Genomic DNA, 17,920 nt, shown 5'->3' on the forward strand with positions numbered 1-17,920 from the left:
ATCCTTGTCCCAGAAATGCTTGTTACTAACCTAGCTCTGGGGAGTTTTTTTTCACCCAGCATATTTCCTTGGATTAGGATGGCACCAAGATCTTGGTGGCAGCTGTCGCCGTGGTCCTGTTGCACTCCCTGCTACACCCTGCTACGCTCTGCGGTAGGGCTGGGCAATATCGATATTATATCAATATCATGATATGAGACTAGATATCGTCATATCGTGATATGACATAAGTGGTGTCTTTTACTGGTTTTAAAGGCTGCATTACAGTAAAGTGATGTACTTTTCTGAACTTACCAGACTGTTTACTGATGATTATTTATCTAAAATCTAAGTGTGAAGATATTTTGTTAAAGCCCCAATTGTCTACCCTAGAATATCGCCGCAATATCGATATTGAGGTATTTGGTAAAAAATATCGTGATATCTGATTTTCTCCCTATCACCCAGCCCTACTCTGCGGTGCCCTGCAGTGTCCTGCTGAACCCTGCTGCTTCCTGCTTCGTCCAGCTATGCTCTGCGGTGCCACGCTACATCCTGTAATGCCCTGCTATGACATGAACTACTATGACTACCATTTGTAGTCACTGTTCCATTATCTTTATTGTGACTATTATTGCCACTGTTCATCACATCCCCAACCGGCACCGTCAGACACCGCCTACCAAGAGCCTGGGTCTGCCGAGGTTTCTTCCTAAAAGGGAGTTTTTCCTCGCCACTGTCGCACTAAATGCTTGCTCTTGGGGGAATTACTGGAATTGTTGGGTCCTTGTATATTATAGAGTGTGGTCTAGACCTACTCTATTTGTAAAGTGTCTCGAGATAACGCTTGTTATGATTTGATACTATAAATAAATTGAATTGAATTGAAAGCTTTTTTAAAAAAAATTAAAAAATCTTAACATGAATTCAACATATTATTAGCAAATATAAATCTCCACTGCTTACTGGCCTATAGTTAAGGTAGTCACTAAGGTAGCCATCCACAGATGCAGTTAATCCTAAGGATTAATTGTGCCACATGCATGTTTAACAATAAAACATGATTTATAAAATCATGCCAACAATTATTAGGCTATTTTAATAGCTAAGTTTTCTATGCAAAAAAGTATGTATAAAGGCTTTAGGCTGCCCTACACGTTATCGTAGGCCCAATTTAATATGCAATATGCATGCTCCAACTCTCTTTTAGTTAAGGGGTCCTTGGCCTAAAAAACATTGAAGACCCCTGAATTAGAGTGTATCTTGGGATATGGGTGTGAATGCAAACAATACCAGTCACAGGAGTTGAGTGATTGAGAATAATAGAGAGTAAAATATGCAAATTATATCTCATTAAATATGCATACATATAAACTCTTGAAGCTACAGATTTTCTGAGGTGATCACAATGTTTACAATGACCATGTAGTGTAAGAATTCTGGTTTGATATTTTTAATTGTGTTTCTGTAGATGTCCAGTGTGGATGTCGTGTGTGTGTTGGGGATGTCCTGTTTTGTGCTGTACTGAATGGAAAATTATAAATACAATTGTATACAAACAAGGGACTTTTATAAAAGAAAGAAAACAAGCATTTGATTAATATACAGACATTTTATATCCAACCTTGCTGTTTTCATTGGAACGTTAACTTAAAGTGAAAAATACAAAACAACAGGTTTATTCCCTGTGTTGCAAGGTAAAACTTTCACAACAGAGTCTAGGTATGGGGATGATGATGAGAGCTCATTCAGTGATAGGATTTTTACAACTATTGCCTCCCTTGCATTTGCAGTACTTGCAACAACAGATACCAGCTACCCGACAGGGACACCCATTCTTGTGTGCACACTTTCCACACGAGCAGGGATCTGGCAAACCTTCAGGTTTTGAGATTACAATCTCAGGAACTAATAAACTGCCCTTTCTTACAAAACCATAAGCATCTGCATTTAAGATTGAGGTGGCGTCTGTAAATGGTGCTTGGACCTAAAGATGCTGTTAATAATAGGCTCTTTGTATATGTTTTCTTGCATTAGTTGAGGTGCAAGCGGTCCTCTCAAAGTCCATCTTAAGGGCATTACTATCGAACGCAGCAATGCACAAGTCGTTAAATGTCTCCATGTCCGTTGATGGTTTGAGACATTTGACCAAGAATGTTTCCGCCATTTGTATTGCACTCTCTGTTAGCTGTGGACAGTTGAAATTGAGAATCAGAGAAGAGTTGTCTGGTTTGCGGACAGTGTTCAGAGCTGCAAGTTTGGTTGATATTTTGCTGGTTGTATCGCACCCAGTCAGCGTATGTAGTGCTGGGAGACACTATGTGAGCTCGTCTCCCAGCGCTATGCAGATATCATGAAGTGGTAATATTGATCTTTTCACTCCTGAGTTGCGGATGAGCCAGAGCTCTTGGAGGCCAAGATTTCTCCAATTGACTGTTATGTGGTACAATAGGCACACAAAGACATGTGTCAGTGATGTAGATCCTGTACGGTGACTTAAAATGTCCTGCACATGGAACATCATCCGGTCATCAGCTTCCTCGTGTGTGCAGATGACATTGCATTAGGTGATGACATTTTCCCCATTTTGCAAAAAAACAAAACAAAAAACACTAGCAGCTAGCTAGCTAACAACCTGTAGTTAGCTAGCTACAATACACACCAAATTAAATATAAAACTGATACAAATTCATTATAATTATTTAAATACATAAAATTACAACTCATATGATAATGACACGTAATAAGTGTACACGCCAACACAAAGAATAAAGAGTAGATTTCCTTACTTTTCTTGCTCTCACAAGTCATCTTGCTTGACAGCCATGTGCTCTGCTATGACCTCAGGTCACTATGGCTGCCAAGTAAACTTTTGTTGAAAAAAAAAGTTAGAGGTGATGACATGAGCAATATTTAGAACAGGTAGGAAATGTAAGCTTTTAAAGTTTAGGTTAATAAATAACTGGCAATTCCTGTATGTTGCTAGTTGTATGTAATCGGTTGACTGTTTTTTAGCCATTTTCTTTATATCAAATCAGAGTGCTTACACTCTTCTATGACCTTATTATCATGGTCATTGTGAACATTGTGATCACCTCAGAAAATCTGTAGCTTGAAGGGTTTATATGCATATTTAATGAGATATTGCCTCATTTGCATATTATATTTTATTTTTTAGACAAAGTGTAATACAAAAAGTATTTCTCTTAATATGAAGATTAATCTGGTAGAAATGTATGGGGATATCTATAAAGGGAAGAAAAAGTCCCATTCACCTGTAGTGTGATAATAGTGTCACCTATTGTGGTCATTTTCAAGACTTTCGTCCCAGGTAGAGATTTTGGCACACATCCCACGTTGTTCAATGGGGTCATATTAGTCTATAACAGTTGAGATATTCTCCACTAAATGAAGTGCATGCAAATCTTACCCCAGGACCTCTACTATCTGCAACACAGATCATCAAGATGGAATTATTAAAAGCTAACTTCTCTTTCGAGTGTTAATATAATGCTGCATTTATTTTCATTCCTTTTTTTTAGGGGCTTAGTGACTTAATTTAATTATTTTAGGAACGTACTCTACAGCACTGTGGAGATCTGGCAATGCGAGATAGGGGCTTAGTCACTCAACGATTTTTCCACATTACTGAGACTTACTATTTCACTCGGTGTTTATAGTTATCTAATTATTTATGCCTGACAGACTTAGATACAATTGTTGTGACAGCCAGGGTTGTGTAGTAACGGATTACATGTAATCTAGATTACGTAATCAGATTACAAAAATCAAGTAGGCCTAACTATAATCAGCCCAGATTACAATAAAAAAATGTGTAATCACATTACAGTTACATTGTTGAGGATTACCTGATTACATTTTATCATGCAAACAATGCAACTTTTTTTTATGATAGCTTCCGTTTTAATTTGACAAGCAGTTCATTTGTTTGTTCTCACTAGTTCACCTCAAAGACATCACTGACCCCCTCCTGGACCCCCTGCAGTTTGCCTACAGAGCCAATAGGTTTGTAGACGATAGAGTTGAGCCGGATATTCGGCTGAAACGAGTAGTGGTGGAGACGTGGTGCTTGGTAGAATGCGACTCGCGTTGCGTCTCTGCCTGTCGGAGATTTTTTTTTTAAACAGCGTCGGACTATTTGATCCGTATAACAGTCCCCCCCGCCCCCCTCTCTCTCTTTCTCTCTCTCTCTCTTTCTCTCTCTCTCTCTCTCTCTCTCTCTCTCTCTCTCTCTCTCTCTCTCTTACTCACTCAAACACACTCACACACACACACACACACACACACACACACACACACACACACACACACACACACACACACACACACACACATAGCCTACCTGGTGTGGAAATAAAAAAAATAAAAAAGAACCCAAAAAAAATCACACTGATCATAAAAAAATTAAAAGTTAAAAAAAGAAAGTTAGTTGAGTATGAAAACTCTTGTTCATTACATTTTACTTCATAATTGCAACCGCATGTGTTGTATTCATTGTTGCAAAACTTGTTCTGTATATAGTTCGTTTGTTATCGTGATCAAAACCATTGATCTGAAGCTCAATGCTGATGCTGTCATGTAAATAGTTTTCTAATCAGCATCAATTGCATGCTTAAAATAACATACCGGTTAAAGCCCCGCCCATTTCAAGACAACCCGACCCACTTCCGGGTTAAACCCCGTCCACTTCCGGGTTAGGCCCCGCCCAGTCCGAGTACAGATACAGATACAGATAATTCATATGGTTAACAGATACAGATACAGATAATGCTGTACTCGCTCATCCCTAGTGACATGCACCTACAACACCAAAACAAATTCCTTGTATGTGTAAAAAACGTACTTGGCAATAAAGCTTTTCTGATTCTGATTCTGATGTCACTATCATCCAATTGCCTGTGTAGTTTTTTGACAAGAAAAAGGTTCAAATCAAAACTCAAGATGGAGGAGCCATCGACGTCAAAAGGCAGACCCATTTCAGTTGGGAAAAATGGGTTTACTAGTTGGCAATATCGCCACAACTTTGATTTAAAAACAGTAGAAAATAATAATGTGTATGTTGGGTGCAAGTTGTGAAAACCAAAATTGCAAGTATTGTCAACGGCGCTAACATCTACTTCAAATCTTCAAATTACAGGAACATGCGTTCAAACATTGCTAGCTATAATAACGTTTTTAGTTAGTTCACACAGGAATGCTTTAAAGTGCCCATATTATGAAAAAATCACTTTTTCTGGGATTTGGGGTGTTATTTTGTGTCTCTGGTGCTTCCACACACATACAAACTTTGAAAAAAATCCATCCATGGTGTTTTGAGTGAGATACGGTTTCTGAATGTGTCCTGCCTTCAGTCTCTGGGTGAGCTGTTCAAAATTGGCACGGCTTGTGATGTCACAAGCCGAAACGAGCAGGCTAACCGAAACCATTAGCTCGTAGCGTTAGCGTTAGCATGCTAACGCTAATGCTAACGCTAGCATGCTAACGCTAACATGCTACCTCATTCTCAATAGCAAAGCACTGCTACAACACACACAAGTTCACCATAATCTACAAAAGAACTACTTACATGTGTGCCCTCATTTAGAAGTCTCCCAGCTAATCCTGACTTGTAACTGACCAAAGTTGTAGAAACAGCCTTTCTTTTACTGTCTATGGAGCTAGCTAGCTGACATGATCTACATCTGAGCTACTGCACATGTGCGAGTGCAATCAAAGATAGTACAGAAGAAGAAGAAGAAAAGAGGTCTCACTCTGTAGCTAAAACAGAGACCAGCTGAAAAGAGGATCTGCAGCAGTGAGAGAGAGCGGTGCAGTACAATAAAAATATGGTGTTTTTTGAAAATTAAACCATGTAAACCTATTCTGGTACAACCTTAAAATACAATTATGAACCTGAAAATGAGCATAATATGGCTGCTTTAATGAGAGCAAAAAGATTTCTGTAATGAAATAATAAAGAGAAAAATAAAATGAGAATTCATTGATCAATTCTGTGGCAGTGTCTTTTACTTAAAGTGCTCATATTAAGCTCATTTTCAGGTTCATGATTGTATTTAGAGGTTGTACCAGAATAGGTGTATGCACCTATGGTGTAACACCATATTTTTGTTGTACTGCACATTGCTGCTGCTCCTCTTTTCACCCTGTGTGTTGAGCTCTCTGTTTTAGCTACGGAGTGAGGCATCACACTTCTGTACCATTTTTGTTGGGAGTCGCACATGCGCAGTAAGTATTGCTAGCTAGTCAGTTGCAGAGCATGAGAAAGTGCCATGCTAGCAGCTAGGCGAGCATTATAACGCGTGTTACAAAGTGACGCACGTTCGTCACGGAAGTAAAGGCTGGACTACAATAGAGCTGTTTGGAGCAGTTTGTGAACAGTGTTTTCTCTGGAAGATGGTAAGTCCCTTTGGGGTGGACTTTGGGCTTTTTCACTTTGTAAACCTATAATGTGCACAAAAAGATATATAACACAATAAAGGAAATAAAAGGGGAAAAGCCAAAAAGCACAATATGAGCACTTGAAGGTGCATATTCATTGAAGTGATCTAAGAGTAATCCTAAAGTAATCTAATGTTTTGGGTAATCCAACTGATTGCGTTACTGATTACAAAAATTGCCATGTAATTTGTAGTCAGTAATGGATTACATTTCAAAGTAATCTGACCCAACCCTGGTGACAGCATATAAGATTAAGTGGCCTACAGTCTCCTTGGTGTTGCCAAGTCTAACCTATGTCCGCTGCTTTTCAGCTACTTCTATGAGCAGAGGAGTGTCTTACAACCAACAAAAGATATGCGTCACTGGCACTGCTCCCACGTAAAACCTGAAAAGTAGGTTTTAGGACTGTTGGGTATGTGAATCAACGCACTCTGCTTAGTCACATTTTCATCAAAGTATTGCTGTGATGTGGTTACTTCATCATGAGTTTCTATTGACAGCTCTCGCTCTCGGTCAGTGAAAGCCAGCTGTGTAAATCTATCAAACAGTGCGAAGCAGCTCTGTCATTTTCTAGTTTATTATAGATATATTTAATACTAATTTAGGTTCATGGTTTTATTTTTTGAGGACTAACCACAAAGTAAGAACTGAGTTTTCATAAATTGATTAATGTTTTTTTATGAGGACAAATGCCTTAACTTCAAGAACACTGAGACAACAGTGTTCGGACCTCAAGTCTGCTTGAACAGAAGTATTTTTTCTCTCAGTAATGAACCTCAGGTAAGTTATTAAAGATAAAATACTGATTAGATAAGCACTACACATATAAAGCAACGTATGTTACCTGGCATATAAATATCTCAAGTGCAGTGACATAAGCCTAATTGTATATGTGGTGAATGACTAAAAGTAATTTGGCTAAGATGTCCCTTTTTCTTGCCTCCTGTTTCCTGAACACATTGTCATATACGGTCTACCCCAGAATAAACGTAACAGATTGAGCTCATTAAGAACTTGAAATCAACTAACTCTAAATATTATCATTGTCTGTTTGGCAATAGATGTATCCCCAAAGAATTGTGTTCATGAAAATGTTATATCCACATTTTGATATTGGTGACAATTTCAAATTTCTAACTGCTAGCGCACATCACAATACCTTTTAGAATGTAATGTCAAATGTCTGAATAGGTAAGGCTGTTATACTTTTACATACCTGCATCCCTACAGCATAGAATACACTTATCCACTTAACTGATGTCATCTAATCTACATACCATCCATTTATTGGGTTATATTTTCAACAATCTATTGCATACATTGTAAAACTGTACCAAGGTGAAAAGCCAGCAGGGTAGAAGGTCAGGCAGAGCAGTGTAGGTGAATATTGTTCTGATCAGTGTTAAGATCTGGTGGGAGCTCTAGCCTCAGTGGCTAAAAATTGAAATAGACATCAGTAGTGGGACATGCTGACATGCCCTCTGAATAACCCTAATGACGCAAGCAGTCCCCTCCAAGGATGGAAAGTGCTCTTGTTATGGCAACTGAGTAGGGTTTTCATGTACCAATAAATCTGTTCGACGAAAACAAGATTTTTTATATAGGCATAGCAACGTTACACAACTAATTTTTGAAAGGTAAGTTTTACAGAGTAACGTTAGCCTGCAGTGATGCTGTTATGGTCCAACCAGGATGACTTGCTTGACCCTGCATTAGAATGTTCACCCATCACAAGGCAAATTGTGTTATAGGCTATGGTCAGTGACGTTTCGAAATTGGAACAGTCTTCAGTGCAGTTTCACATCAGCAACACTTAGTGGTAGTGTTGTTTCAAGTTTAAGCTGAGGGCGCATGCTCTGTGAGATGTAAACATTTGGTACTAGGCCGCCGCCGTCTGTCTAAACTTTGCAGACATTTGTGTAACGTTACACGTATTATACAGCTGCATGGGCTGGACCGAAGAGTCAATGGAAACTAGCTAGCTTACTAAGCACTGGCTAGCTTTCAAGTGGAAACCTAGCTATGATAACTTGGAAAATATAGCTAATGTATTCGGGTAAAGTCTTCGAAAAACAGTCTTTTTCCTGTAATAGTAGGACTATACTTTTGTGCATGGGAAGCAGACGACATTTGCTGCGGCTGGATAAAAACGCTTCAAGGTAACGTGAACGATAAAGGATGTTCTTGTTTTTTTGGGCTCTGACTAAGTACTGGAATGAACACTAGCTAACTCATACAACGACTTTCAGTTATCACTGTATCATTCCAAGTAAATTGTATGACATTACATATAAAAAGTAGACGGTGTCAATACTTAACTCTTGGCATTTGTTACTCTAATTATTAGTTGAATCACTGGTTGCCAGTCCTGTCATTGTAAGCTTAGCTTAGTGTTGAAAAACTAGTTAACTGGTTCGCTATGGGCGCAAGATATCGCCTGGAAACAAAATATAATTTAAGGGTGGATGACAATTTTTCTGCTTGGCAATTTCGAATGAACTTATTAACTCTAACGTTACGGCAACCCTCGTCGAGCTCGCCAACGTTAAAAGCTTTCTGGAACAAAGACACCGTATACTGTTGCATTTGATGCTAGATCTCCATTTCAGCTTACAACACAAACGAGCCATAAAAGGAGTAATGTAAGAGAGTTCTCCTTGTCTAATGCATCGGTCCTCTGTTTAGTGTCTGTAAACCCAAACTGTTTTTGATAGATGTGAGCATGATGTGCAGCCTAAGCAAAGGATTTAAACTGCTCAGCAGTGGCATTGGCTGTGTTCAAGCCAAGGATATATTTAACTTTAACTGCGGAGAAGTGACTTGCAAATTACAACAACAACGCGGCTCTGTGGCCAGATGTAACGTTAGTGGACGATTAACCCAAGGTTTAACATCTTTAAACTGCAGAAAGTACTACTCTACTGTAAGATATTTGAGGATAAGATTTTCAGGAATAAAAGGAAACGCACAATATATATTGGCCGACGCTGTTGTGGATGAGTTTTTTTGGGTAACTTGATGACCATGACAAAACTGGGAAAATTATATGTGGGCTATTAATTGGCAGAGGCAGACCAACACAAACTACAACTGAGTAATTCTCCATTATATATATATATATATATTACCTAAAACAAAGCTGAGCATAATATTGTATGAGGTCAGAAGTGTAAAACCGCATTGTGCTGTGACTTATTATGAGTAGAGCTATTAGATAAAAGTAACAAAGTAGAACATTTCACTGTTTAAGTACAAATGGAACTGCTCAAGTACTATAAAATACTAGTGCTTCTAAATGTATTTAGCTCATCATTTGGCTAAATGTATTCCGTTTCAGTACACCTCTGCAACTCTAATTAAACCTGGATGAGTTCAGTTCAATTCATTTCTGTTATTAATATTCACTCACACTTAAATTAGCAGGTATAGTGACACTTTTTTGAGTGTGAAATTGGTTTTCTGGAAGCTCATGGCCAGATGCTTTTGTAACTAACACACAGAACTACCCTACACTTTGTTGTCAAGTGTATTTTGCAAGTTGTATCTGTAAGAGAGATGGCCATGCAAGTATTAAAGAAAGCTCTGACCCTCAGGATAGATGAGGGAGGAAGATACAATACAATAGGGAGTAATACAACTTTTGGGACTAACAAGGCAGCAGAATATATGCATTTATTTACTCTTTGCATTAAACATTATAGTGAGAATGGATCAACAGTAAATAGATAAGAAACAGTTGAGCGACTTTAAGAAACTGTAGTGACATTTGTCAAACTAAGTAAAAGTGCAAGTGAAAGAAGTGAGCTTTTCAAGTAAGGCCACGTCCACACGTACCAAAACGATCTTTTTTTACCCGTCTTCCCTGGATTCGTTTCAAGAATAGTTGCGTCCAAACGGATCCACTTGTAAATGAATCAACGCGCTACTTCATATTCCAGGCCTATAGGCGGTGCTGTTTCTGCTACAGAAATTCACCAAAAAACGGAGAAGAAGAGCATTGTCACTTCCCCTTCCCATCATAACATGACTAGCTAGACTATAACGTTCTCTTAATACATCCATGGACTATAATAACTTTCACCACTGCTCATTTTATAAAGGCCTCTGCAAGAAAACGTGTCTTTGTTTACATTGTATAATATGCTGTTGGATTGCTTTTTATTTTGCAATTCTGTCTGCCATCGGACATGATTGCAGCGCGCTAGCTGGCAGAGCTAACATCGGCAGTCAAACAAACATCAACGATCCAATGTCTTTTTGATAATCTACACGTTTTTCTTGCAGTAGCCTTTCTACAATAAGCCGTGCCGGGTAAGAGGTCGAGGGGTGTGGCGATGACATCATCGATACGGACGTATTCATATTCGCCGTCCACACGAAGCCAAAAGGGAGCCGTTTTCAAATTTTTTCACCCTGGGACTAGGTTTCAAAAAAGTGCGTTTTCAGGCAGTGCGTTTACTGGATTCGTGTGGACGACGGGCCCAAACGATGCTTAAACGTGCGTTTGCACCAAAAAGCGTCTCCGTGTGGATGGCCCCTAATACTACACAATATGGGCAAACCGCAGGGATCTAGATGTAGTCCGTGGAAGACCAAATGTCAGGCCCTAATGTAAACATTGGAGATTACACACACCTTCCCAGAATGCTTAGTAGTTGGAGTGTTAGCATAGCTGTTAGTCCCACAGAATAAACTACCCAGGGCTTAGATTTTTTTGTTGGTGTTATTGATTGAAACATTTAATATCCTACACTACTAAGGCTCCTTTCTGCAGTGCAGATTTTGCAGGCCAAGGGTAAAATATAAGCCAGTGGTTATAGCTCTCATTATGTGGCTGCATAATGAAGAATAGTCTTCAGCAAGGCCATTGAAATGCTCATTGTACACTGGTAAAATGTGAGCTTCCCCCTGTGTGTGAAGGGAAAGGCCTTTTTACCTTAGTGTCCGTATGTTATTGTAAGTCAGGCCTGCGTTTTAATACCCTCACACAGCTGAAGATAGCCATGCTCTCTCCTGCTGGGCCAGACAATTTTGTTCCTATTCATTGCCTAGAAATGGCATGCGATGAGAGAGTAAAAAAGATAAAGAAGAAAGAGAGAAAGGCAAGATAAATTAGTCTTATTTTTCACCTCAGATGATGACAATAAGCACCTTTTTATATACTTTTATATTTGTCCTAGCTTAAGAGTTTGTGACTTTTTTTTGCCTGGTCTGTTTTACAGCACTGTGAGATATCTGTTGGGTGGCGTGCATTTTGAATAAAAAAAAAAAGGAAATGCCTCCGTTCTGCCTTTGGTCTTTCTTAGTTCCCCAATTGTCTTGAAGTTGTTTCGCTGAGGCTTTTTTTTTTTTGCCTTGCTGTGGGTTTCATTAGCTATGCGCACTGCATCTCAGGGCCCCTTTCAGTTCTTTGGCAAACAAAAGCAGAAACAATCTCTGTATCCAGGATTTATAGGGAAGCCTTGCTTCAGTTGGCTGGGCTTGCTAGAAGGAATGTATTCTAAGGCCACCTGGACATTGGCTTCTCTCAAAGCATGGCTTTCCTCTGTCCTGACCAAGAGTTGATGCATGGACTGTATAAGTGAAGCCAAAACATGTTGTTCATTGTCGTTCATTCCCTGGTGGCTGGCTGCAGTATAGGTCATAAATACCGCCCCCTCCATGTTAGCGGATGGGACATGGACCAAACTAAAAAATGAAAGTACACATCAAATACATTTTCTCCAAAGATTGTAATTTTAGGTAGGCTTAGTTCTCATGCTGATGTTTGTTTAAGTGCTTATTTTTCTGATATGTTTGGTTTTTATTAGTTATTTGATTCTATAAAATGGCGTGAAACGCCATGATTGACAGCTGTAATTGACTCACGATTGGTCGGACGGGACTTCGATAATGCGGCTTCACTGCCAGATCACTACTGCACAGACTCTGGCTAAAAAATGACAATATGGCAGCGCCCATGTCTTGGCTTATTTTAGTTTTATATTTGGCATATATTGGCTTTACTTTTGTAGAGTGGGAGGAAGTGGAGACGCGTCGTCCATCTTTATATACAGTCTATGGTCCTGGCAAAATAGGTCGGCTCATATTTTGCTCTCTGAATGCGGTATTCAGGTCATTTTTAGTCTGCTTAAACAACTGCAAGAACGCATTTGTTATTTCCAAGGTTTTTCTAAATCAGGAAATCAACTAATAAAGGTGCTGACACACCAAGCAGACGGCAAAGAACTAGTGGCGACGAATCCGGGCGTCCCCTCACGTCTTCTCACGTCACCTGTGTCTTGGCCAAAAAGTTGCACTGGAACACACCGCAAAGACTACAGCCGACGGCTGAACTAAATAAACCTATACAAGTAACAATGTATCTTGTTGTACATTTGCCCTCTTATGGACATAAAGTGCAAAAATAGATATTCCAATAGTTTGAACTAGGGCTGGGATGATTCGTCGACGTCATCGATTACGTAAATGCGTCGGCACAGATAATTTGCGTCGACGCGTCACTAAATAAAATAAATAAATAAAACTTGCGTGCAAATTAATTAATGTAATGCGGAACTACTGTTAGATACGCGGGTTGTAGGGACACCTAATCTGTAGCTCTGAAGCTAGCCGAGCTCTCCGCCTACATGCAGTTTTTTGTCAGGTCGACGGTCCAGTGAGTGAGTCAGAGATGGCAGCACGAAAGGACGAGTATGGCGAGTAGTGGCGACCCACAAGAGTTAGAGGACCTGCTGGCCTCTTTAAGATCGCAAGTTTGGGAAAACTTCGAGACTGTATGTACTCCCGTGTCATGCCCTCTCGTCTTATGTCCTCCCGCCTGGTGCCGTCCCCGCCTCGAATTCTTCGGTCTTCGGGTCAGTTACAGTAGTACATGCGAGAGAGTGGTGGATAAGCCGAGGACTGTGTGTCGTTGTTCAGCAGTTGTTTCGTATGTGAGTGGAAATACATCTAACATGCTACCGCATATCCAACACCATCACCCAGATGTGCCAATCACTTGAACGAGACAAAAAAAACTGTCCAACTTCTCCTCCCTACAGTGCTTAACCAGCCTTTAGATACAAATAATTAAAGTTAAATTAAAGGGAGAAGAGCTTGGATGTTAAACAAGAGCTTATTCATTATTTTACCTACTGTTAAAAAAAGCAAACTTGCTCTGTTTACTTTAAGTTTTTATTTTTGTATTCCTCCTGAAAGTTACTTTATTTTGTGGTTGGATTGATAGCCTACATCTGGCTTCAGGTTGCACTAAAAATTCATTTGACTTCAACAGTGCAGTGTTAATTATAATGATAATTTTAATAAGTAGAGATTTGAACCTTATTGAAATTTGTTTTGTGTAAATTGTTAATAATCGAGCAATGGGAAAATAATCGCTAATTGAAAAACGTATCGTTAGATTAACAGAAAAATGAATCGTTAGATTAGTCGACTAATCGAAAAAATAATCGCTAGATTAATCGTTTAAAAAACAATCGTTTGGGACAGCCCTAGTTTGAACCTATGTGTTGTTTTTTTCCGAAGGAACAAACTTCATGACCTTCCATTTGTTTCTGCTTTCAAAGAGAAAAATTACAAACAGTGCCAGCCTAGCTCAGTGGTGCAAAAAAGAGTTGGGTATGGTGAAAAGAAACAATTAGGCATGTACAAAATTGATGAGTGCAGTTTTTCAGTATCCATTGGATATTCTGGCTCTGTGCAGCAGCAGGATATGTCTGTTACTGGTGTGGATCCTGTTATTGGTGTAAACTAGTGCACTGGCCGTTCAAAACATGCCTGTTTGGATTGAGCCGATTGCTTGGCCTGTGGTAATGCTGCTTGCAGCTTTCCTGAGAACATCCAAACACCTTAACACTTGACACTGCGCTTCCTTGGTTCCTGAGCATTACACCTGCCGTGACATAGTCCCGTCACATACCAAAGTAGGGCCACTCACGGTCAGAAACATCGGTGAAATACACTCTGGATCATGGGGAAAAAAACACCAAGTGCAAACCTATTTGACTTGAGGAGGGTTGCAGACATGCAGGATTACTTGCAAATTTGTGTCAACTTTGAATTCTTTGAACTGCTTTTGAACCAATGGTCATTACATTGAACTTCATGGTTACATAAGATATAATAAAACTGTTTTCAGATTTTTTTTTCAGATCTACTTGTTGAAGATTTAGCCAGTATTTGCTTTTAATCAGTGTAAAACACAATAACCTTACATTATTTCATAATGATATTGTTTTTTAAAGACAAGCAAGTATAATGTTGAATTAACGTCCATCTCTGTGCTGTGTGGTAACGGTAAAGTCACTCAGTGTTTCTGTCTGTGTACAGGAGGGTAAAAAACCTTAGCTAACATATTTTCAGTTTGTACAATAGCCCATTCCTATCACCACATTTACCACAATCCTTTCCTCCACCTCCTTTGTTTTTCTCTCCTTCTTTGTCTTTGGCCCTCTGTAGACTTAATACTCGCAGAGAAATTAGGCTACTCATCATTATACAGAGTAAGATGCATGAAATAATTGGTTTCCTCCCTGGTTTCATTGTAAATGCTGAACTGAAAAAGATAAATGTTTTAATAAAAATAAAAATGAAAGATGATAAAACACTAAAATGTTGCAATACTGTATGGTTTCATGATTCCAAAATAGACAATTTTGTAGTGTTGCTGACTTCCTGTTGGGTTGAAATCAAAGTGTTTTTTTCTCAGTTGTTCAGAGGTTCATTTTAGAATTAGTTTTTTTGCTGAGTGCTAGGGTTGGGTACCGTTTGGATTTTTACGATTCCGATGCCAAACCGGTACTTTTAAAACGATTCCGATTCCTAAACCGATTCTTGAAAAACTGAAAAATGACATCAAAGAAAGGCTCTTTTATGGAGTTTTTTTTAAATTGAAAATTATTTAAATTTAACAATTAACGTTTTAAAGTACTTAAATATATAATAAGTAAACCTAAGTCACCTAATAATAATAATACTAATGTATACTTTATTAATCCCGCAAGGGGAAATTACAATACCTAACACATAACTACAATAATTTAACAAATAACATACACTATTAACAAGTAACAACTAAATAAATGTTGAGTTGGTATGCCAACCAGCTTCAAACTTTAGCAGTTCTTTTGCATAAAAATGACCATATTTGCCTTCTCTGGTGAGATACTACACCTCTCCTGACTTATGGCATGTCCTGCACAGGAGAAAACTCTCTCAGGTGGTGTCCAAGAGGCCTGTACACACAGGAAGGAGTTTGAAAGGGCAGACAATACCACCAGGCTACAGGGTCTTGCCCTGAACGATAGACTAGCAGAGCGTAATATGTTTACTAGCGATCACGTGCAGTGAATGGTTAATATGCCTTTACGTCCGTTTTGGTGAGACCAGAGGGAAAATATGGCATTTTAAAAGTAGCCTACATTTACGATAGCTAGCTAACGGTAAACTACAGAGAAAGTGTGATATTTTTACGTCCGTTTCGGAGCGTGTACAAAAAGCCGTCTATCAGCTGTGATTGTAGAGTGCACGTCGGGGGAGTAGCGCGGACACGCGCTTCACACCGCGAGTCGCGAGCGGGCACGTGCGTAAAAGGGAGAAAGAAGAAAGAGTCTGCCGCTGTCTGGAGCGACAGAGGGAAAATATTTCACTCGGAACCGAAATTTGCGTTCTAATCCGGTCCGAATACTACCGTTTGCGTAGGAACCGGTTCCATAGTGGAACCGGGTTTCGGTACCCAACCCTACTGAGTGCAGAAGTCCACTTCCCGTTGTACACTGATTTCAGCACAATACTTGAAGGAGGACTATCTTTAGTGGAGCACTTTGACCCTTCCTGACAGTGTGATCAGCATATGACTACAGGGCATTGTGTCATTAGATCATTTGAAAGCTCAGAAGAGTTGATTTCCTGACCTGTTACTGACATTTCTTTTCCTTGTTTTTATGTTTTCTTAATAAATAGATACTGGATTTCCTCATGGGGTATGTAAGCAGCTGAAAGCCAATGCTTTTGGATTATTTGGAATAGCAAGTAGGAATGTATAGAAGATTCCCTGCATTCAGTTTTTAGACTGTTAGTTGTGCATCAGGTACTCATCCTCTTTGTAGTCTCTTTTTGATGACAGTAGATAGGCCATGGCTGAGCACTGATCCAAGTACTTGTAGCTTTACATTAATAATTTATTATTAATACTGTGTGTCAAATATCAGGAGTAGGTTGTTGTAACATTGTAACATAATGCACTGTAATTCATTGTGGGGTATAGTGGTGGTGTGGCCTGCTGTGCACAAGAAGCTCTTCCTCAATAACACTGAAATAATGCATGTGACAGAAAACACTGCACTGTACTTCTGCAGTGCATTGGTAAAAGTTACAGGTAAAGAAATGTGTTACGTAGAATAAAAATCTGCATAGAGCAACATACCTTTTTATATTGAATGAATTGACAGAAAGTTAATGATTAGTGATTGTCATTCAATCCATACTCAAGTATTTTTGGGGGATTTTGGTATCAGAAAGCCACAAATTAATTAGCTATTTCTAATTTTGAAAACTAACGATCCAGCGGATACTGACTGACTGCTATCCAGGATATTCATGCTACCGGTGCAGCGCTAACAAAACTAGTAATGTAGCAATAAAGGGTATTGGATGAAGCCTAATGATGTTCAGTAGCTGCGAAGATGAGATTAGTGGAATGTTTTTCTTTTTATAGGTCTGGCGTGAATGATGTTTAAATAAATATTCATTGCATTGTAAACATTGATAGGGAGAGAAGTTAAGAAGTTGTCTGATTCATATAAGTATGCCTTGTAAAGGGGGCGGAATGTTTACTATGCCTTTTGCTAAAAATAAAGACATATAATAATATATAAGATATTAGTGATGTTATTACTGTTAAGAGGTATTCTCCATCCTTGGCAGGTGGCGACAGACAAAGTTGCTGGTAAGCTGAGTTCTACTCTCTCATGGGTGAAGAACTCAGTGTCCCACACGGTCAGTCAAATGGCTAGCCAGGTGGCCACGCCCACGTCCCTGCAGACCACTGCCACCTCCTCTTCTACATCTCTGTCTTCGCCTGCCCTCTCGCCATCCTCACCGGCGCTGCTCAGTCCTGACGATGTGGAGCTGCTTGCCAAGCTCGAGGAGCAGAACAGGTAAGCAGTCGGTCTCTAAAGCTTCTCCTGGCCATCAAATGAACAGTTTTGACTTTTTGTTGTGTGGTAAGGGTGTAGACCTTCGACCTGTTCAATACCATGTGTACAGTAGTTATACAAGAATGGAGAACACAGTATGGCTGATTGACAGACAAAAAGCTGGATTTTGGACTGTTTAAAACATTAAGTAAAGAAATAGAATAGTATTGAATATTTCTTCTTATTGCTTCGACGAGATATATTGAGAAATCAATCAATCAAATTTTATTTGTCACATAAAATCGTACAAGATACAATTCCAGTAAAATGTTAACCTGTCAGCT

The 17,920-nt window shown here is 39.2% G+C and overlaps 1 protein-coding gene across 4 annotated transcripts in view; it reads left to right on the forward strand.

Moving 5' to 3' along the window:
* The first annotated feature begins 6,941 nt into the window (after positions 1-6,941).
* Positions 6,942-17,920, forward strand: part of evi5b (ecotropic viral integration site 5b) — a 47,158-nt gene continuing 36,179 nt past the window's right edge. The window contains exons 1-2 of one of the 4 annotated variants that reach the window (XM_031318125.2): positions 6,942-7,218; positions 17,365-17,597. In XM_031318125.2, coding sequence (XP_031173985.1) covers positions 7,108-7,218; positions 17,365-17,597 — 344 coding nt within the window. In that variant the 5' untranslated portion in view covers positions 6,942-7,107. Of the gene's footprint in view, positions 7,219-8,299; positions 8,598-17,364; positions 17,598-17,920 lie in introns of those variants that run through there. The other 3 variants (XM_031318121.2, XM_031318123.2, XM_031318124.2) reach the window with 3 other exon arrangements.

This window comes from Sander lucioperca, chromosome 11 (genome assembly GCF_008315115.2).
Source record: "Sander lucioperca isolate FBNREF2018 chromosome 11, SLUC_FBN_1.2, whole genome shotgun sequence".
Taxonomy (NCBI): Eukaryota; Metazoa; Chordata; class Actinopteri; order Perciformes; family Percidae; genus Sander; species Sander lucioperca.